Source organism: Lissotriton helveticus, chromosome 5_1 (assembly GCF_964261635.1).
Source record: "Lissotriton helveticus chromosome 5_1, aLisHel1.1, whole genome shotgun sequence".
Taxonomy (NCBI): Eukaryota; Metazoa; Chordata; class Amphibia; order Caudata; family Salamandridae; genus Lissotriton; species Lissotriton helveticus.
Window position 1 is genome coordinate 1,895,532,424 of NC_136065.1, and position 22,486 is coordinate 1,895,554,909.

At 50.6% G+C, this 22,486-nt stretch overlaps 1 protein-coding gene across 8 annotated transcripts in view; it reads left to right on the forward strand.

Annotated features, from left to right (window-relative positions):
• Window positions 1-22,486, forward strand: part of LOC144755958 (signal transducer and activator of transcription 5B) — a 1,707,375-nt gene that overhangs the window by 879,797 nt on the left and 805,092 nt on the right. For all 8 annotated transcript variants that reach the window (XM_078645393.1, XM_078645400.1, XM_078645396.1 and 5 more), the window contains one exon: window positions 2,001-2,157. In XM_078645393.1, coding sequence (XP_078501519.1) covers window positions 2,001-2,157 — 157 coding nt within the window. The remainder of the gene's footprint in view (window positions 1-2,000; window positions 2,158-22,486) is intronic.

Sequence of the window (22,486 nt, forward strand, 5' to 3'; positions counted from 1 at the left end):
CCTTACACACATTAATTGGCATAGTTTTATTCCCACTCGCTGTTGGTCCACTCGCCCATCATTTTCTCTCTCTTCCTCCTCCTACCTTTCATGTACCAAAGCCTCACACACGCTTCACAGTTCCTTCCCCACACTGTTTCTCTTCTCCCTCTCCCTCTTTCTACCTTTCCTCTATCTTCCACATTTTCACACATCCCTTGCAGTTCTTTTCCCACACTGTGTCACTTCTTTGTTTCATATAGTCTCCACCTTTCCTCTATCTTCCAAAAGTCTCACACACTCTTTACATTTCCTTTCCCACATAGTTTCTGTTTTCTCTCTATTATTGTCTAGCCACCCTTTCCTCAATCTTCCACCATCTCACACATCCCACGCAGTTATTTTCTCACACGGTTTCTCTTCTCTCACCGCCCCTTTCTCTCTCTTCCAAAGTCTCTCACATGGGTTTTTATCATGGCTCTGTTCCCAGACTGATTCCTATCTCCCTCTCACACTGTCTCTCCAACCTTTCTTCTCTCTTCCACAATCTCACACATCCCTTGCAGTTCCTTCCCCACGCTGTTTCTCCTCTCCCTTGGTCTACACTGCAGCCTCCCTCTCTGAACCTCTTCTCTAGAATTCTTTCACTGAAAGGAAAACTTTGAACAGGAGCTTGATGTACGAAAATCACTCTCCATTCTGGGCCTTATACCTTCGAGCACATTAGACTGTTAGTACAGTATTAAAAGAAATACAATGTTAAGACATGTCGAGGGAGTCGTAATTGGTAGACCATTGTATAACTATAACAACTTTTTGCATAGCTCTGCACTTAGAGGTATCTTATTATCAACAACAAATCTTTTATAGTCACGTATGGGTTGGTTGTCTTCGCAGAGAACTCTACAACAAGAGGCCACTAGTATAACTGATCGGGTGCTATGAAAAAGTTGAGAAGAAACTGAAGAAAAGGACACGTTCTACCTGTGAAGTCCTCTTTAGTTATTTTTAAGCTAGGAACTTTTTTTGCCAACAAGCTGAGTAATTGAAAGAAAAAAATAATAGGGTTCATAGAGATGTTGATAGACAACAGATAATTGAGACTTGTGCAGTTTTTTTAGATCAGTGGGTTTTGAAGAAGAAGCACTCTGATTAATTAGAAAAACACACTTTTGTAAAATCGAGTAAGACAGTGGTTTGTTTAACCAATTAAGATTTACTTATTTACTTTAGTAGTTTTTGAAGTACAACAACCCTCGTGTATGATCCCAAATTAACCCTTTTGTCCTGTTAAATTGACCTTTTTTATTTGCTATTGCTGGCAATAAAAACGTGAGGTCAAAATCACTCAAGGGGATATTGCAGATTTCATGGGAAGTCATATCAACGTGCCAAATATGGTTCGTAGAGGGGTGTTCCTAATTTTTTTAAATTTTCAATAAACCCACAATTAAATAATTATCATCAGACTTGTGAATGGCAGTGATTCACCATAATTGCCTATCGATCTTCACATTATTAGTCTCTTAACACATGTCCCTCAGTGGACGTTTCAGTAGCAAAAAGCAGCTCGTTGCACCCTCTGCGAATCACTTTAAAGTGCCAGGCTGTGCCCGAGGATGGAATTGAAAGCAAATGTTTGAAAACCGAAAGCATATATAGAATTTAAAATTGCATAGGGAATCTCAAGCTGGTTCCCTTTTCATGCACATATTAAAGGCTAGAGAGGCCCTTTTCTTACTGGCGGAAGATCTGGTTTATCCAGTGGTTTGGCAGGCGGAGTTTACCGCATTTAAACAGTTCCCCAAGCATTATGAATAACTTTCTTATTTAGTTGTCCCGAGCCCCGGCATCTCTTACCTTTTCCTGTTTGAAAATGCATCGATATGTATTTGAGTAAAAAATGTTTACAGTACATGAATATAGTCTGTTTATAGCTGGCCAAGACGAGTTTTGTTTTTATCAAATGAAGATGAAATGGATGCAGCTGATAATATGAACATATGTTTATTTCTTCCAAGGGACTCGGTGGACCTGGAAAATCCTCAAGATAGTATTAAAGCCACGCAGCTACTGGAAGGCTTAATACAGGAGCTACAGAAAAAAGCAGATCATCAAGTCGGCGAAGATGGCTTTTTACTGAAGATCAAATTGGGGCATTACGCAACACAACTCAAGGTGAGTGTCGAATAAAGAGCTTTGTCTCTACTACTCTGTGGAACTGTCAGGGTTGTAAATGACTTGCTATAAAGAAGCAGCCCGGACCGACAGTGCACATTCCTGCGTCTGCAGTGCATGAACCAGGTTCATAGCCACCGAGTATCAGAGCTCTGCTGTGCACACCTCAGGTGAGAGAAGCTGCCAGCCTGCTTCTCCCTAGCCCAGAGGACGAGGAGGTGCTCGGTGAACAAAAGTACACAAACTGGAACGCTTCCGCTTATTACCTGTAGTTGAGGAATCTCCATTTAGGACTGCTGAGAAAGCCCTGGTCGCAATTCGGGTTCAAACTCGATGTCAGATTTCCCCTCCGGAAGTGGTGGCTGGCACCCTAAATATGTGGTAGGGCAACCAAATATTTAGGGTACCAGACGCCACTGTTTCCGAGTTTCTCTAACAATCACATTCCTGCCTTGTCAGACTAGCTCAGGGTCAGAATAAGAAGTGCCACGTGTGTGTGGGCAGAGAGCCTTCCAGACAACACCCCTTTCGTTTACTGATACTGAAAGGCAAAAGAGAGCACAGGAAGTCTGTGATATCACAGTCAATAACACATGCTGCTACCAAAAATAAAATAACAATGAAAAATAAAATACTTTCAAATGTAAATAACATAACTAAATGATGACAGAAAATTGCAGGTGGTTCACATACCGTGGTCTGTACTCGCTGCAGGTTCCACTCCGGTCTCAACTCCTCAATAAGCTTTAGAGCCACAGAGAGCACCTTAACTTTGTCCACTGCGATGCTGAGGCCCTGGGGAGGCGACACAACCTTCTGGTAGGGGTAACTCAGTTGCTGCCATGTCTGACTCCTTGCAAAGCTGAGCATGCTTGTAGTGTCTTACGTTCTGCCAGTGTCCAGTAAGACCAAACTCCCCAGCCAATTCAAGCGCTGCTCTTATGCTGCATATAATACTAAAATAACAATCGATGGACAGAATGCTGATCTATGTCAAACATTTACCCCAGTACAGAGATCTGGGCCTAAATCCATCGTTTTTTTTATTTCCCTGCCATTCCAGTTTGAACCTAGCCATATGCAAATTAGTCTTGACCCTGTTCCCAATGGGAACAGTCCAGCCCGAACTGCCAGGCCAGGTCCTCCCTGGACTGGAAAGAAGCATCCAGGGACTGGTTTTGGGGCATCACCCCTCATCAGCCAGGCTAGCTTGACTCCAGTGTCATGGAGAGCACGTCCATCATCTGTGTGTCTTTTGCATATAATACTAAGCAGCATAAGAGCAGTGCTAGGATTGGCTGGGACATGCAAGGACAGTTCCCCATTGAAGACCATTGGGGCTGTGTCTTGGATCCATCGTAGCCTTCAATGTCGAAGCCCAAACTGCACCTGTCAGGCTGGCCACAGCAAACATACCAGCCAATCTGATAGGCCCAGCTCAGTTTCAGCCTCAGTTGAGCTCCGTACGCAGCCCTGCCCCATAAGGAAATAAAATTAATAGAAGATGTAGAGGGCTAACTTATATTGTGAAAAAGAGCCTGTGAGATAGTGGCTTGCAGCAGTAGGGGGGGTCAATACCCCTGTGCCCTAATGAATGCACCGCCTCTGCCATCTGATAAATACTGGTTGCGGGGCTTTCAATATCTGCAGGGTTTCAGGTGCAAACGTCCAGCTGCGAAGCGGTTACTTTGAGTAAAAATATGACCCTTTAAGATGATACAGGTATGCTAATAACAAATGTAGCACATTTTCCATACAACTATTCTAATTTTAGGCAGCAAAGTTTGACTCATGTGAATATTAATGAAACAGAACACGTCTGTGCCCCACAGATGTCATATTTAAAATGTAAGAACAGTCTAAGTTGGTGAAAGCCTTCAGTACCTTTTTTTCCTTGAAAATTTCCTTTTTTCATATCTTTTTATTGAAAAAGTTAAAGAAGAACAAAGACACATAACAGCAGGATATTCCAATCTGAGTTACATAGCACATGGTCACCAGGACCAACACCTTCAGAGCTCCTTATTCTACTATGCTGTTCCCCCCGTCCCCTCTCTCTCAAATTCCCTCTGTTTCCTCAGTTTCCCTGTCATTGGGTGGATTTCTAACTGGCTGACAAAGCATTCCTCTGCTCTCGTTCCATCCACCCCAGATTTTGGTCCATTTATGCGGGCAACCTCTGCCCTCGTATATCGCCCTTTCAGCTTGCATACAGCAGTCCATGTCGGTTTCCCAGTCTCGGAGTGTGGGTCCGACCCCAATGCTATGGTGCGCTTGGCTACTCTTAGGCCTAGTGTGACCCATATTCTTTGCCTAGCTTTTACATTTGTTGTGCCCCAGATATTTAATTAAAACAATTGAGGTGAGACCTCTACTTGCTTCCCACACGGCGTCTCCATGCACATTACAATCTTCTTACAAAATACCTGGAGCAGCGGGCAGTTCCACCATAGGTGCAGAAAGGAGTCCTCCTGCCTGCAATTCTTGGGACACTGTATTGATTCAAGTCTGCCCATTTTGACTAGTGTTGTGCATGTATAGTATGTCCTATGAAGGATTTTTAGCTGAATCAATATAAATCTGGATTGTATGGCCACCTCCCAGCGGGACGCAAGTGCCTCCATCCACTCCTCCTCCGTCAAGTCCCCAAGGTCTTCCACCCACTTGGCCCTGACTTTCTCCATGGTATCAGGAGAGTTGTTCACTATTTTCCGATAGGTCAGAGAGATAGCTTTTTCTGAAAGGTAGTCATCCAGCAGTCTATCATCTAGAGGAGAGGCAGCCGAGAGGTCAGTACCCCTCGAGATGTCTTGTTGTAGAGCATGTCTCACTTGAATGTGACCAAACATCTCGGGCGGCACTAATTCATAATCTCTCTGAAGGTCACTAAAATGCCTAACCTTCCCATTAAGCCACAGATCCCCAACCTTTGAGATTTCGTTAAGATCCCATTTATCAAAGCCCGGTTGACTTGCCAGCTCTTCAAGCCATTGCTGTGTCCCATAGTGGCGTGACCCGAGTAATTTTCTCTTGCCATCCCAAGGCCGCCGATGCCGTATGCCACACCTTGATCGTGGTTAGTGTTGGCGTGGCCACTGGTGCTCCGAGTTTGCCTCCATAAATGGTCTTATGGTAACCTCTTGAACGCATATTATACCAGAACATTCTATAGGCCGGCTCTTTGTGTGCAGCATGCACCCACTGATTGACCACCACAATTGTGCCGCCCACGAGTAATATAGAAGCGCCGGCAGAGCTATTCCCCCATCATAACTTTTTAGGCAGCTTGGTCAATGCTATTCTGGGAGCTCCTCTATCCCAAAGGAGGGATTGTATCTCCGCCTCGACCGCTCTGTAGTATGTAGGGGAGACTGAATAAAGCGTATTCTGCAAAATGAACAACAAGCTGGACAATGCCATCATTTTATAAAAGGAGGTTCTGCCTGTCATGCCCCCCAAGTCCCTCTCGAGCAGTAATTCCGTTGGCACGGGCAGTATAAAAGACGCATGAATCTGACAGAACGCCGCTTTGCGTTCTTGCGTCTAGCCTGTACTTGCGAGGGTTCCGTCCTTATGGATTTTGCCTGACTTCCGGTTTCTTGCGAAACTTGTTTCCTGTTTGGTTTCCTGCCTCCACCTAGAGGATACTACGTACGGCTGCTACCCTGTGGCCGCTCTGTGTATTTTACGCGGGCATTCTGTTGTCTTCACTTTCGGTCTGCGTAATCTGTCTCTTTCTCGATACGAACTCTGACACGGTTACTTTCAAGCCGTGTTTGTTTGCAGTCCTATTTCTACCTCCAGTTTTCTGTGCTCCGCCCGGTGGCCGGGTTTTGCTTCGCCATCTGGCCGGGCACAGTCAGACCAGTCTCCCCTTCTCCTTGTGCTCCGCCCGGTGACCGGGTCTTTCCCCGCCATCCGGCCGGGCACTGCCAGACCAGTCTCCCCTTCTCCTTGTGCTCCGCCCGGTGGCAGGGTCTTTCCCCGCCATCCGCCGGGCACTGCCAAACCAGTCTCCCCTTTTCCTTGTGCTCCGCCCGGTGGCCAGGTCTTTCCCCGCCATCCGGCCGGGCACTGCCAGACCAGTCTCACCTTCTCCCTGTGCTCCAAAAAACTGTTGCACATTGTGTGCAACCCCTTATCATCCCTACCCTGGCATTTGGATACATCATTTCGGGCACTTGCGTGGACCAGAGAGTGTGGGGGTGTTTTCGAGGCTCAGCTTCAAAAGAATCACGATACCTGTTATATACGTCAATATAGAGACGCACGTACACACACTTATCCAGCCTCGAAGAAGAATGGGATGTTCATTCAGCTTCCATCAGAAAAACAGCAGAAAAAGACGAACACCTTCTTCTACCCCTCTGCAATATCCCAAGGTCCAGACGATATATTGTGCCTGCCTTATCACCAAGTGTCCACTCCGAAGTCCACTGCCAGGACCTGTTGTTCTCCCCCAACCTTTCCTTGTTTTGTTTCCCTGTTTTCCCCTGGCGAGCCATTCGATACTCTAGAGTCTGATAGAGTCGAAAGGCCGTAGGGGAAGGCTGTGGATTATTCTCCGGATTCCTGACGCTCCTGCGGAACCAGCCTGGAAACCATTACACTGCCTAACCGTGATATGGGTAAAGATCTCCAATGCTGTACTTTCTCTCGTTGGCGAACTGGGGGGGGGCAAGTTACGTTCATAGAAGAGCGCTGTGTCCTCAGTGATATAGATTCCTAAATATTGAAATCTCTCTGTTACCTCTCTTGCCGTCCACTTTCTAGGGAGCTTTGGTATTAGGCCAGAGAGAACATATATTGGTGATTTATCCCAGTTTATGGTGTACACCGAATAGTTCTGAAACAAGGCGAAAATGTGAAGTACTCTGTGCAGGGAGGGGTACGGTTTTGTCAAGTAGAGGAGAATAGAGGGAGATTCTATCCTCCCAGTCATTATTCTACCTAAGTCCTCTAATGAGCGGGTCACCTCGAATCCATACCGCTTGTTGCTCCAGGACCAGCGCTAATATATCGAGAGAGAGGACAACCCTGTTTTGTCCCTCTCTGCAACGTAAACACTGCTGATCGTCCTCCATTCACCATTACTTGTGCTAGAGGCTCTGTATAGAGTAGGCAAACCCATGCCACAAACTACTCCCCAAATCCCATCCACTCAAGGACCGCAACCAGGAACGGGCACTCTATCATATCAAACGCCATCTTCGCGTCTAAGGACACCACAATGGCATCTTTTTTTATACTTTCGGCTCTTCCAAGCACCCTCTGAAGATGTCGCAAGTTAACCGCCATGTTTCTACCGGGCATAAAGCACGATTGTTTGGGGTGGACCAAGTTGTGTAGTATTGGGGCCAGTCGGGTTGCTAACACTTTCGCAAAAATTTTAACCTCTGCATTTAGCTAGGAGATTGGTCTATAGGACGCACATCTCTCCGGTGGCTTTCCAGCCTTATGTATCACCACTATGTTGGCAAGTATTTGATTTTCAGACAATTTCCCGGTCTTCAGGCTGTCTTGGTGCATCCTCAGCAGGAAGCGGGCCAGTTTGGAAGCTGTTAGTTTATATAGCTCAATCAGTAAGCCATTTGTGCCCATAGCTTTCCCAGTTTTCAGAGCACGGATTGCCTGTACTGCTTTACTCTCTGTGAGGTCCGCTTATAAGTTATCTTTATCTACTGCCTCCAGTGAAGGCACAGCTAGAGTTGCCAACAGCTCCCTTGCGGCCGCTTGTGTGGTGCAGGTCATTGGTGTATACAATCGGCTATGGTAGGCCACGTTCTGATGGATACATCTGCCAGTGGATTCCTCACCTTGGTGTGGTGCTTGTCGTCAGACCGCGACGTCCAAGGATGCCCCTGTTGTAAGAAGACGAACCCAAAGGTGCTTCGCGAGAGTGAGGCAAAGCTGCTTGTTGCGAAATTGAAGGGGAAGAAAGGTAGGAGATGTTCGAGGTCCCGGTCGAGGTCGTCTTCGGGGCATGCTTCTCGATCCAAGAAGAAGCACGGGTCTCGACCTCTTTCAGAGAGAGAGTCGGATCCGAAGTCGAAGTCACAAAAATGTCGACATCGGAAAGACTATGTGTCTCCTTCACCTATTGCGTCGAATACATCCCCGACGCCGACGCACTCTCCACCTCGAGAGGAGGAAGAAGCTCCTTTGCCTGAAGAGTCTTCGACTCCGGTGCATCTTCCATCGAATCCGATTGACCCGTTACCTGCTGTGCCTCGTCAAGAGCAGAATCTGGGGCCTTATCCACCTTTTCCAGCCTCGGGTCAAGACCCAACGCATTATCTCAATGCAATGTATGGGGTCTTTTCAAGAGCCATGTACCCCTCTGGAGCACCATCTCGTCCCATGGGTCCAATAGCCTTTAATCTGGGCGTCCCTCAGACATATGCTCTGGCGTCGTTTATGCCCTTTATGCCGGCTACGCCTTCTTGGCGCCGAGGTCTTCGATGCCGATTCCATCATCACCGGCTCCGGTCCCGACTTGACCTCGTACGCTTCAGGTTGTTCCTCCATATCCGAACACGGCGCCGGTGCCGGCTCCGGCTCCGTTGGTGTCGATTATGGCTCTGTCGAGGCCGATCCCTAGAATGAGGTCTAAACGGGAGGCTCAAAGGTTGCTGGAAGAGCAGAGGTATCGAGCTGAGGAAATGGAGGAAGGAGAGTTGCAAGATACCAATGACTTATTTGATGAGCTTAAAGAAACAAGTGGCTTGGAGTTATCTCCGGAGTGGCAGCTTTTCTCTGCTCCTGATGTTTCATCAAAGGATGTAGCACCATATCACATGGTTATTAGAAAAGCTGCGGAATTGTTAGACATGGAACTCCTGACTGCGGAGTTTAAATCTAACATATTAACGGAGGTTCTCCATTCTCCTTCTTCAGTGGTGGAGCCTATGCTACCTTTTAATGAGGCAATCACAGAGCCAATAATGGAAGTGTGGCATTCGTCTCCTGCAGTTTCAAGGGCTGTTGCAAGGAGGTATAGGGTGGCTCCTGGGGATCCGGACTTCTTGTCTACACATCCATCTCCTGAGAGTTTGGTAGTTCAGGCGGCCTGCTCCAAAAAATCTACTGGTGCCTTTTCTCAGGTGCCTGGTGACAAAGAGTCAAAGAGACTGGACCAGTTTTCTCTTCGGCTAGTATGGCCCTCAAATCCACAAATGCCACATGCCTTGTAGGGCGTTATATTCACGCTCTGATGGACTCTGCGAAGCAGTTGGTGCCAAAAATACCTGAGCAGGACAGGAAGAACTTCAGTGAGGTTCTTGCGGATACGCAAGATGCTGCTCGCCAGGTGATCCATGGTGGATTGGATACGGCAGACTCTGTGGCAAGAGTCACGGGGTCATCTGTTGCCACTAGGAGGGCTGCTTGGCTGAAAACATCTGAATTTTCACCTGATGGACAGGCTGCTTTAATAGATCTACCTTTCGATGGTTCCGGCCTTTTTGGAAAGAAGGCGGATGCAGCCCTGGAAAGGTTCAAGGAGAGTAAGGCAACGGCTAGGTCTCTAGGCCTACAATCCAGAGGTTCCTCGAACAAGAGATTCAGAGGTTTAAAAGATCGTCCTTTCGTTCATACAAGCAGCAACAGCAGCAGCAACAGAATACCCGTGGAAGAGGTCGTCAAGTCTCCTCCTCCTCCTCCTCCTCTTCCCACCCTCCTCCTGCCACAGCAAAGCAGCCCTAGATCCCCCATTCCGGATCATGTTGGTCCTGTAGGGGGTCAGCTTACTCATTTTCTACAAGATTGGGAATTGGTCACATCAGACGTTTGGGTTCTCAATCTTGTAGAAAATGGGTATGCTCTTCGCTTTTGGGAATTTCCCCCAAATTACCCTCCTTGTCAAGGATTCTGCATGAAAGACCACCTACTTCTCCTGCAGGAGGTAGTCCTGACGTTACTGAGAAAAGGTGCGATAGAGGTGGTCCCGGAGCAGGAAAGGGGTCATGGATGCTACTCCCGGTATTTCTTGATACCCAAGAAGGATGGCAGGCTTTATCCAATCCTGGATCTCAGGATCTTGAACCTATTTTTGAAACAAGAGAAGTTCAAGATGCTCACCCTTGCGCAGGTTCTTCAAGCGCTGCAACAAGAGGACTGCATGGTGTCGATCGACTTGCAGGATGCGTATTTCCACATCCCAATCCTAAAGTCACACAGGAAGTATCTCTATTTTACGGTAGGATCGCAACATTACCAGTTTGCGGTTCTTCCGTTTGGTCTTACTACTGCACCTCGAGTCTACCAGTATTCCCTTATCTGGACGACTGGTTGATCAAAGCAGAGTCTCCAGAGAAGGTGCTCCATCATCTGCAGGTTACCACTCAGTTATTGTACAGGTTGGGTTTCTCGATAAACGTGCCCAAGTCTCACCTGGTGCCCTCTCAGCGCAACCTGTTCATAGGTGCTGTACTGGATACCACTGTGTGTCGGGCATTCCCTCCTCCACAAAGGATTCTCGACATACAGGAAATTATTCCTTTTTTTTTTTACAATGGAGCGGCTGTTCCAGTCCTGAAGGTCCTTCGTCTGCTCAGTCTGATGGCTTCCTGTATTCTGTTGGTCAACCATGCACGCTGGCACATGAGGGCACTCCAGTGGTGTCTCCGCAGGCAGTGGTATCAGCAGAACGGAGATCTCTGGGAGTCAGTGAGGATCTCCAGAGAAGCTGCGGCGGATCTATCTTGGTGGAGCGTGGAAGGCAATCCGTCTCAAGGAAAGCCCTTTAATCTGCCTCCATCGGTGGCTACAGTGATAACGGATGCATCCACCTTAGGGTGGGGTGCTCATCTGGGGGACCTGGAGATCAAGGGTCTTTGGTCTCCAGAGGAAAGGTTGCTTCACATCAACCTTCTGGAGTTGCGGGCGATACGTTTAGCTCTCAAAGCCTTCCTCCCTTCCCTTCGCGGTCAGTCGGTTCAAGTCCTAACGGACAGCACTACCGCGATGTGGTATGTCAACAAATAGGGAGGAGTGGGGTCGCATTGTCTCTGCAGAGAGGCTCTGCGTCTCTGGTCCTGTGTTCAGGACCATCAGGATTGTCTGACGGCAAATCATTTGGCAGGAGTTCTGAACGTACGTGCAGACAGTCTCAGTCGGCAGTTCTCAGCCGACCACGAGTGGAGGTTTCATCCAGAAGTGGTTCGTCACATCTTTCGGACATGGGGGACTCCTCGGGTGAACTTGTTCGTCACTCTCAAACGCTCACTACCCGCATTCTGCAGTCTCCAGTATCCAATGCAGGGAGCTTTGGGGGACCCGTTTCAGTTGAGTTGGAACTCACATCTCCTTTATGCGTTTCCTCCCATACCCTTGGTTCCTCGGGTTCTGAGGAAGGTTCGCCAAGACCGGGCCCAGGTCATATTGATCGCCTCAGATTGGCCAAGAAGGGTGTGGAACACAGATCTTCTCCACCTCTTCTCGTGCCTGCCGCTCCGGCTCCCTCTCAGGGCAGACCTCCTCTCGCAGTCGCAGGGGCAGGTTCTACACCCCCACCTCCAGAGCTTACACCTTCATACCTGGAGATTGAACGGGGCAACCTGAATTATTTTTCTCTCCCACCTGACGTGGTGTATGTTATTTTATCAGCCAGGCGGGACTCCACCAAGTCTATCTATTCTTATAGGTGGTCCATGTTTGTCTCATGGTGTGGAGTGTAGTCCATTGACTTGGACAGGACCAGGGAGTTCAGGATTGATGACCAACTCTTCATGGGTTTCATTGGCTGCAGGAAAGGCAGAGCTGTGCACAAGCGCACGCTGTCTAGATGGATTGTCTTGTGTATCAATATTTGCTACTCTCTGGCCGGTAAGGAACCTCCAGAAGGTATGAGAGCTCATTCTACTAGAGCAAAGTCATCTACGTCTGCTTTGTCTAGGGGTGTTCCTGTGGAGGACACTCACAGGGCGGCAACTTGGGCCTCCCTTCACACTTTCGCAAAGCATTATTGTTTAGATGCAGAGGTGAGGGACGGACGGACACTTTGCTCGATCCGTCCTTCAGGACTTCTTGGTATAGAAGGGTGGACACCCTCCTCCGGGAGTGGAGACTGCTGTGGGACTCTATTCACAAGTTGAGGAATCCACTGGCAGATGTATCCATCAGAAGAACAAGTTACTTACCTTCGGTAACGCTTTTTCTGGTGGATACAGTATCTGCCTGTGGATTCCTCACATGCCCACCCGCCTACCCGATGTCCACCCTTGTATACCTACATGTATGGCAATGTTTTATGTATATATTGTTGCCTTTAAAGGAAGTGTATTATTCCATTTGCTTTCTTAAATTGTCTTCACACTGTGTGTTACCTAGGATATTTTATACTGTGTACACTGTATATATATCTACTGTTATCGGTCCGTCCGTGTGCCTCAAGGGCACGGAAAAAAGGCGGAACTGATGTCATCCCGCCAACGAAGTATTATTATGGATTCAGTGAGGTCAGCGGAGCCATGCACGATGCCGTGCTTCTGTGACGTCGTCCACGTCTGCGTGAGACGCTACAAAATAATTTTCCGAATGTTGCTGGCGCAGGGGATATTCACAAGGTGAGGAATCCACAGGCAGATACTGTATCCACCAGAAAAAGCGTTACCGAAGGTAAGTAACTTGGTCAACGCGTCTGATATTCCTTGACGATTGCGCACAACCTCCCCTTCATTTAAGACTATCTCAAATATCCATTTGGAGGCCCTTTCTTTTTTGCCCAGCCACGCTAGAAGCCTACCTGCCATAGGTCCGACTTCATATATTTGATGTAGTGTTGCTTGATGTCTGGCTCTTGCCTCCTCTTCTTCCACATCCCTGTTTTTATTTTGTTTAATACCTAGCTTGTGTTGTACCTCTGTGGGGTCTGGTCCTTGGAGCTCCGCTTCTAATTTTAGAATTTCTGCTTAAATATTGTCCAGCTGTTTTGGTTTTATGCCCGGAGATCAGGGAGACCCCCATACCTCTTATTACCGTCTTATAAGCCTCCCACCACACCTGGGCTGACTCCACAACCCCTAATTTTCTTGAAAGTAATTGGTTGTTCCCCTTTGAAGGCCCTCTTGAATTAGAGGTACTTCTAGGTACCATGGATTTTATGTCATTATATTGTCTCTGTGTGGGGCGTGCTGCCGTAGGTGACTCAGATCAGGGAGTGGTCAGAGATGCCCCTTGGGAGGTAAGCCAGCGCCCCAAACCGGGACAACTGATCAGCTAACCCAAATATGTAGTCTATTCGAGAAAAACTTCTGTGAACGCCCGAGTGGAAGATGAATTGGCGAGCCAGCGGATTTCTGGTCCACCATACATCCACCAAGCCAAGTACTGACAGGCATTCTACCAGGGTCTTCCCATATGAGTCTCCCTGTCTAGGTGGCAGTCGGTCTAGGTAGCCATTGATCACTTATTACAGTCCTCTCCAACATGAAGCTCTCCTTGAGGGAGCGTCACAATATGCAACTCCAGGTCAGAGAGCGTGGGTGTATAAAGCCTTGGGGGAATATAGAGGGTCATGATATTAAACAGTCTGCCCTACCAATATCCGGATGGCGTTACAAACCTGCGATGAGAGTTATGCATGAGTTTTTGTACGGTGAATGTAAAAGGTTTTACGCAGTAGGATACCCACCCCTCTCGCCCCTCTAGAGTAGCCCGCATGTGAAACTAATTTGTAGCCCCATCGATTGAGCGCACAGTAGTTGGTGCCCTGTATGTGGGTTTCCTGCAATAGCACCACCTCTGGTGAATGCCGTTTTAAATATTGTAGCACCACTCCACGTTTGATTTCATCCCCTAGACCATTTACATTCCAAGAGAGGATCTTAAAAGGGCTAGCTAGTATTCGCACTGTGGCCATAGCGTTCTGTCTCTGTGGTAATAGAGGTGTGTCCTGGGATCGGCCATCCTCGGAGGGGGCCCTGGTCATGACCACTATCAATTGTGTATGCTAAAGAGCTACTATGACGGCGTTTTTTATATGAATTTCTGGAGCCTCTAGAGTGAAGTAATGTGTAGCTATTTCCCGCAGTGTAAGATCTAAGTCATCTATTGATGTGTCTGTAAAAGGTGTGTCTTTTTGTAATAACCTACTAACCAAATTGATAAAGCTTCCCCCACTCTCTGCCTCCCAGCAGTGTGGATTTAAAACTGCCCACCCCCAAAATTGCGCAACGCCCAAGTGTCCCATCCCATACCTCTTAACTTGGGGGAGTGTTTCCCAGCCGGCCCGTCACCTGGCACAATCCCCTACTTATTCCTGTAAAAACTTTTAAACCACACAGCAACATTCAGTTTGAAATCCAATGGGGCTTCAGGCACCTCCATCACTTCTGCGCAAGTACGATCTCCCCGTCATTTAGATTATAACAATCAGAGTGAGAGATTATATTAAATGTAGGTAGGTGCCCAAGGCGTCATCAGTTTCACATCGGGTTTCCAACCCGCAAGGCTTCAACAAAGTTATTTGACGTATGCGAAGACCTTACGGTGGCTGGGAGTCCACTGAACCCCCGGTTGCAGGGACTTTCTCTCGACCCTGCTGCACATCTTGGTGCCCCTTTTCCCTGTTTCTTCTTCTCTGTTGCTGTGTAGCTGTTAGCCTCTGCCCAGATTGTCGCCAGCCGCCCAACCACTCCGAGGCTTCCCCAGGGTAGTTTAAAAAAAACACGTCTTTCTTTCTGCAATCACACAGAGCCTGGCTAGAAACAACATTGCATACTTGAGGTCTCTGCCACGCAGTATTTTCTTTACTTCTATAAATGATTGGCGCAGCCTCTGAACCTTGTGCGTAGAGTCTGAGAAGAAGATGACTGTGGTATTTTCAAATTTTACTAGGGGGGCAGAGCGGGCAGCTTGCAGTATAGCATCTCTGTCTCTTTAGTTGAAAATCCTCACCACTATTGGACGCGGGGCGCCCATGGCCTTGGAGAGCATCTGGGAACTCCATGGGCTCCCTCCACCGAGAGAAGTCCGTGAGGCTGGAGGTGATACGTTATCAGGTCCTCCACAAATAGATCTATAGTAGGGCCCTCCGCCCTCTCTGGAACCCCCACAATTCTCACGTTGTTCCTGCGTGAGCGTCCCTCAAAATCTTCCAACTTTGCCTGTAGGGTATCGGTTGTGGCCAAGAGTTCTTTGACACACGTCTCAAGCACCCCGGTGGAGGACTGAAGGATAGTTATTGAGTTTTCAGTCGTTTTAACACAGTCTCCCAAGTTGGATAGATCCACACATATTAACATCACCTCAGAGGCGACAGTGTCTATCTTGTTTCCCAATGCCGACCAAACTCCTTAAATTGCCACCAGTATGTCTTGGAGCATGAGGGTTCCCTGCTCCTCTGCCACCTTTTGCTGCTGGTCACTACCACATTGTGTGATGCATTCGCTTTATGCTCTGCAAATTTGTCTAGTTTTGTTTGATACGCTGCCTTGGGCCCTTTTTTTTTTTTTTAACAGATTTTTTATTGATAGATCACATCTACAGCCGCAGATCTCTGTACCCCAGAGGAATCTGCCAAGTATCAATACACACGCATTGAGCAACGCAATCCATCATTTCTTTTATAGTCAGAACAACAGGTTCATTACAGGTAACAAATCCCCCCACCCTTCCCCCCCCAACCCCCTCCCAACTAGCCCCAATCCCATCCCACCCGGATCCCTCTCCCCTCGCACGGCATTCGATCGATCCAGCCACCTTACTCACACACATCGTACAGCACGGCTCACTCATGCTTCCAATTCCGTGTCTGGCTCCGGCGGGGGCTCTAGCCAGAGTCCCCTGTAGTCAGCCCACCTTTTCCAAATCTTATAATGTTTACGGGGGCAGCCTCGGGCAAGAAAGATAGGTCTCTCCATCCCCATACAGAAATCTAGGCCTCTCTTCCAAGCGACAAGTGACGGGGCTTGCGGGTCCTTCCAGGCCCTGGCAATGTCTCGCTTGGCGACCGTAAGTCCCAATAGTAACAAATGCCTCTTGTACAAATTGCCTCCCACTCCCTCCAGCACATGCAATAGGCCCAAGCACGGCGTTCGAGGGAGCACCCAGCCCAATGCCTCATCCAAACCATTCCAGACACCACGCCAGAACCGCTCTAGGCGCTCACAGCTCCACACTGTATGGAGGAAGGAACCCTCCTCACTCCCACATCTAGTTCATTCTGGAGATGCAATAAGTCCTGCCTTCCACAGCCTATGCCTTGTATAGTATGCTCTATGGAAGTACTTAAATTGGATCAGCCGGAGGCGGATTGATATGGCTGTGCCTCTAGGACTCGCCAGTGCCTCGTTCCAGTCTTCCTCCTCTAGCGGTCCGACATCCCCCTCCCATTTCCCTTTAAGTGAGCATAATCAGAGGAGCAATGTATAATCAGGGATTGGTAGATGCGTGAAATTTTCTTAGTATCCAACTCCCCCATAAAGACCCGGGCCTCCAACGGGCTAAACTCGGGAAGAGACATCAGAGAGCACGGCGAAATTGTAAGTAACGGAAAAAACTGTGTTCGGGGCATGTTATACTCTTCGCTCAGCTCTTGAAACGACTTAAGCGTCGTCCCAGTCATAACATCCCCCAGTCTAGAAATGCCAATGGCGTCCCATCCAGCAAACCTGGCCAGGGATGCCAGACCTGGGAGGCGGCCATTGCGCCAGAGGGGGGTCTCTTCGGTCAGGGTACGCCACCATCCCATCCGCTTCAGCGCTCGCCGCCAGACATCGAAAACAACCTGCGTCGCCATCGGCACGGCCCTGCGTTCCTTTGGTGCATAAAGCAGCGCGTGGAGCGTGTGCGGCTCCATCAGTAGTCTTTCCAGCGCATAGGCCGGGTCTCCTCTGTCCCCATACCACCATTCATTTAGGACGAGAAGATGAGACGCTTGGTAATAGGAAAGAACGTCTGAGGTCGCCAACTCCCCTCCGGAAGCATGTGCGCAGCGCCACTCTAATGGAGCCACCAACCCAGAGAAACTGTCCCAGGACCGTGTTTACGCGCTTAAACCATGAAGGTTGGACCAGGTATTGATGGTTCTGTAATTGATATAACAGTCTGGGCAGGGCCGCCATTTTAAATATGGCCGATCTGCCATAGATGGTCAGCGGCATGCGGGACCATATTTTGATATCTGCCTGCGCCCGTTCCCAGACCGGCACTACATTGCGCTCCCACACGATAGCTGGGATCTCGGTGAGAAACACCCCTAGGTATTTAATTCCTCCATCGGCCTTCTGGAGTTCTGATGCCCAGTCCCCAATCGTCGGACCCTGTCCTAGTACCCATAGGGTGGATTTGCATGGGTTCATGTATAGGCCCGATGTCTCACCAAAGATCTGGAGGATACGCATAAGGCGAGGCCCCGATTTATTGAGGTCCGTGAGGAAAAACAGAACATCGTCTGCATGCAGTGCGATACGGTCCGACAGATCACCGGTCCACTCGAAGCCCTTCATCTGCGCGTCCATGCGGACCCAGTCGGCCAGAGGCTCCATAGCCAGGGCGAATAAGTAGGGCGAGAGGGGACAACCCTGTCTGGTGCCTCTCCGGATGGGAAATCTCAAGGACACCGCCCCCCTAACGGAGGCCGTGAGGTCAGTGTATAGCAGTCTCACATATGATAGAAACACCGGCCCTAAGTTCAGTCGCGACAGTAGCGAGAAAAAGTACGTCCAACTGAGGGAGTCGAACGCCCTGTCCATGTCCGCCAAGAATAGCGCTGCCTGCACCCCAGACGAACGAATCGCCGCAATCGCGACGTGAGCTCGCCTAATGTGCCGCGTCGCCCGCTTGGGCATGAAGCCGACTTGGTCTGGATGTATAAGTTCGGTAACATACGGCAGTAATCTATTGACCAGCGCCTTTGCAAAAATTTTGGCCTCTACATTCAATAGAGAGATCGGGCGATACGACGCCAATTGCTCTGGGGGCCGGCCAGGTTTGTGAAAGACCACTATCTCTGCGTGCCTCCAGTCCTGGGGCATGCATCCAAGTTCCCGTGCCTCCTCTACCACCGCCCTGTACTGGGTTCCCAGCTGGAGGTGAAATTTCTTAAAGAATTCACTGGGAAAGCCGTTGGGGCCCGGGGCCTTCCCCGCGTTCAGTTCCCCCAGGGCGACTCTCAGCTCGTCTTCAGTTAAGGGCTTGTCTAGACTTTCGCGGGCGTCATCTGTAATCACCCACGGCGGCAGGTCTGCTATGAATTTGTCAACCAAGCTCGCATCAATGCATTCATGTGGGGAGTACAGATCAGCATAATAGGTCGCGAAGCCCTCCGCAAGTAGCATGGGGTCGGTTATCAGGGCACCGGAGTCATCGAGAATCCTCGGAGGGGTCTGGGTTTGGAATTGGCCCTGGCACAGTCTATGGAGCATCGTCCCAGATTTATCCCCCCACTGATACTCTGCTACGGGTCGCCAGCCACAGCTGCCGCGCCTCGTCTAATAACAACGAGGCATAGGTCTGCTGTGCCAGCAGTAACTGCTCCAGCGCACGGTCCTCTCCCCCCAGGCCACTACGTCGCTCCAAATCCCGTATGTCCGCCTCCGCTCGATCGAGAGTTTCCCTACGCCGCCTTCTGGCCGCCACACACCACGCTATGTCTATACCCCGCAATGTGGGCTCCATGGCTTCCCAGAGCCTCGCCCTATTCGCCACCGTTCCTGTAATTCTCAGCCAGATATTGTGCTATGGCTTTCCGCATGTGTGCCTGATATTCTCCTAGCTGCAAGTGCCATACCGAGAGGCGCCAGCGAAATGGCTGCCTCCTCCGGTCTAGTCTGATGGTAACCGCTACTGGGGAGTGATCCGAAAGCCCCCGTGGCAAAATGTCTGCAGCCTCCACCCTATCCTGAGTCGCCTGGGGTACAAAGATATAATCTAGTCTAGAGAAGGATTGATGGGCCGCCGAGAGGAAGGTGTACTCACGCTGTGCGCAATGTATGTGTCTCCATGTATCAACCCAACCTAGGTTCCTAATCATGTCGTGTAATTTGTTATGTCCGGATGCCACCGCCCCTCCCCCAGGCCTGTACCTGTCGCGTGCCTGATCTATCACATCATTCCAGTCTCCCCCAATGATGGCCAACACACTTGGGATTTCTGCCCAAACTGTCAAAATCTTTTCCACCAGATGCCACTGCAAAGGGGGCGGGGCATACACACTGCCAAACACTACCGCTTCATCTCCCAGTGTGCCTTGAATGAAAACATATCTACCCTGGGGGCCAATCCAGTGAGAGGAATGCACATATGGGACCCTGCGGTGCAGAAGTATGGCCACACCTCTGGACCGACTGACAAAGCCCGCATGGAAGACCTGACTGTAGCCAAAGCGCTGGCGGCATAGCGTTTTAGTCCCTAGGAGATGTGTTTCCTGTAGCATCACAACATCTGCCCCCACTCGTTTGGCCTGTTGCAGGACCGCCCCCCTCTTAATCTTGTCTAGCACACCTCGCACGTTCCAACTGAGGACACGAAGTGTGGCCCCGGGCCCCACGGCCCCTCTATCCGGGTTCGACATCAAGGACCTTTCGGGTCCAACAGCCATGTCGCTCACCGCCTGTGCGCACTTTCAGCCACCCCTGTGATCGCATCTGAGCCGTGCATTCCCCCCCCCAGGTCAACCCCCACCAACTCCCCAGAATCCCCCCCCCCCCCACCCCATACCTCAAAAAACAATGAAGTACCTGTCGCGGTGCAGCATGGCTTCCGCCTCCAACACGAGGCCGACAACCCACCCCACCAATGGATCCACATAACTTCAGTCAACTCGCCCAACACCTGCTCCCACCCACCCTCAACCGCATATCCCCCCCCCATCTACAGCCACCTCTCATTCATTCACGCGGACCCTCATAGCGCGCAAGTGTCTTTCACTCCCCGCAGGCATTCGCCCCAGATAAGCAGAGAGTTAAGGCAATATATCAGCAAAACGTCTCTGGGTGAGTTCACGTGCCCTTCTTCTGTTTCTCGGCCACCCCCGTCGCCTTCTCCGAAGCGGTACTCGACACGGACCGCTGTCGTGATCTCCAATTGTCTCTACGCCTGGAGGATTTCGTCTGCGCATCTTCATGCGAGGAATCAGAGTCTCGCCCCTGGGAAGTGTGCACTTTCGCCGGCCTAATTTCATCTGTCCATAGGAAAACGTCTTCAGGGGTATCGAAGAAGTGTGTACGGGATTGATACACTACTCGCAGGCGGGCTGGGTAGAGCAGAGCATATTGTATTTTCAGATCTCGTAAGCGGGCCTTGGCCGCCGTAAAGGACAGGCGCTGCTGTTGTACCAAGCGGGTATAGTCTGGAAAGATCAGGACAGTGTGATTTTCGTAGCGCAAGGGTTCTTTCGCTCTGGCCTGCTTCCGGATCACATCTCTGTCATGGTAGTTGAGAAGGTTCGCAATCACCGGCCGCGGCCTCGCTCCCTCCGGAGGCTTCTGTGTCAGGGCCCGGTGTGCCCTCTCAATAACAAAGCAACTGGACAGGGCGTTGGGCGGCATCCAACTCTCCAACCACCGTGTCAGGAAGCCCTCCATATCTCCTTTCTCACAGCCTTCGGGCAGTCCTACGAAGCGGAGGTTGTTGCGCCTGGGGCGCCCTTCTGCATCCTCCACGCGATGCGCCAGGCCCCTTTGTGCGGATTCCAGGGTAGCTACTTTACGTTTGAGGGTCACCATGTCATCCTCTACCCCTGATATCCGCGTCTCTGCTTCAGTGATGCGGGAGACTGCATTCCGCAAGTCCTGGCGAAGCAGCGTGACATCCGACCCCACCGTTCCAATTTTGGCCTCCAATGCCTCCAGGGACTGGGTGATGGCGGCCATCAGCGCCGCATTGTCCGGCCCGGGTGCCTGAGAGCCACCGGCGGTCCCGGTACCACCTCCCGGCCCCGTGAATTTGTCGATGGGGCCTTGCTTGGGGCCTCCCCCACCTCCTCCTGCCCCGCGAGTCATGGTTGGTTCGCCGCACCAATGTCCAAAGCCGCTGAGCAGGCCCCTTCTGGTCACAGCCCTTGATACCTACTACCGGGGGGGTGGACCACCGCGGTCCGAGCCGACCGCCGATGAGTCCAGCCAGGCACCCCACCACGGTATCCACCGATCCCGACCACGCCCCTCAATGTCCAGCTCCAGCAGTCATATATACAGCGGGGGGCCCCTTTATTCCTCAGCCAGGTTGCAGCCACCACTGACCCTCGTTCAATATGGCTCAATTCCACCCAATGCAGCACAGGGGGCCCCCGGTCGTTTACCTCAATCAATCAATCAATCAATCAATTTATAAAGCGCACTACTCACCCAGAGGGTATCAAGGCGCTAGGGGAGGGGGGTCCGCTACTGCTCGAACAGCCAGGTCTTGAGTTGCTTCCTGAAGGCGAGGTGGTCCTGGGTCAGGCGGAGGTGGGTCGGGAGGGAGTTCCAGGTCTTGGAGGCGAGGTAGGAGAAGGACCGTCCCCCTGTGGTGGCTCTTCGGATGCAGGGGACGGCGGCGAGGGAGTGGCCGGTCGATCGAAGCTGGCGTTTGGGAGCGTAGAAGTTGAGGCGGCTGTTGAGGTATCCTGGGCCTTGGTTGTGTAGGGCTTTGTGTGCGTGGGTGAGGAGACGGAAGGTGATTCTCTTGTTGACCGGGAGCCAGTGCAGGTCTCTCAGGTGTCAGGAGATGTGGCTGCGACGGGGGATGTCCAGAATGAGTCGTGCTGAGGCGTTCTGGATCCGCTGGAGTCTCTTCTGGAGTTTGGCGGTGGTTCCGGCGTAGAGGGAGTTGCCGTAGTCCAACCGGCTGGTGACGAGGGCCTGGGTGACCGTCTTCCTGGTCTCGGTGGGGATCCATCGGAAGATCTTGCGTAGCATGCGTAGGATGTTGAAGCATGACGAGGAGACGGCGTTGACTTGTCTGGTCATGGAGAGGGAGGAGTCCAGGATGAAGCCCAGGTTGCGTGCGTGGTCTGTTGGTTTGGGTGCGCTGCCTAGGGCGGGGGGCCACCAGGAGTCGTCCCAGGCGGAGGATGAAGGTCCCAGGATGAGGACTTCCGTCTTGTCCGAGTTCAGTTTCAGGCGGCTGTTCTTCATCCATTCGGCTACCTCTTTCATCCCCTCGTGTAGGTTGGCTCTGGCGGTGGCGGGGTCGTTGGTGAGGGAGAGGATCAGCTGGGTGTCGTCGGCGTAGGAGATGATGTTGAGGTTGTGCTGGCGTGCGATGTCTGCGAGGGGGCTCATGTAGACGTTGAAGAGGGTTGGGCTGAGCGAGGAGCCTTGAGGGACGCCGCAGATCACTTCGGTGGCTTCTGATCTGAACGGGGGGAGGCGGACTCTCTGTGTCCTTCCGGCGGGGAAGAAGA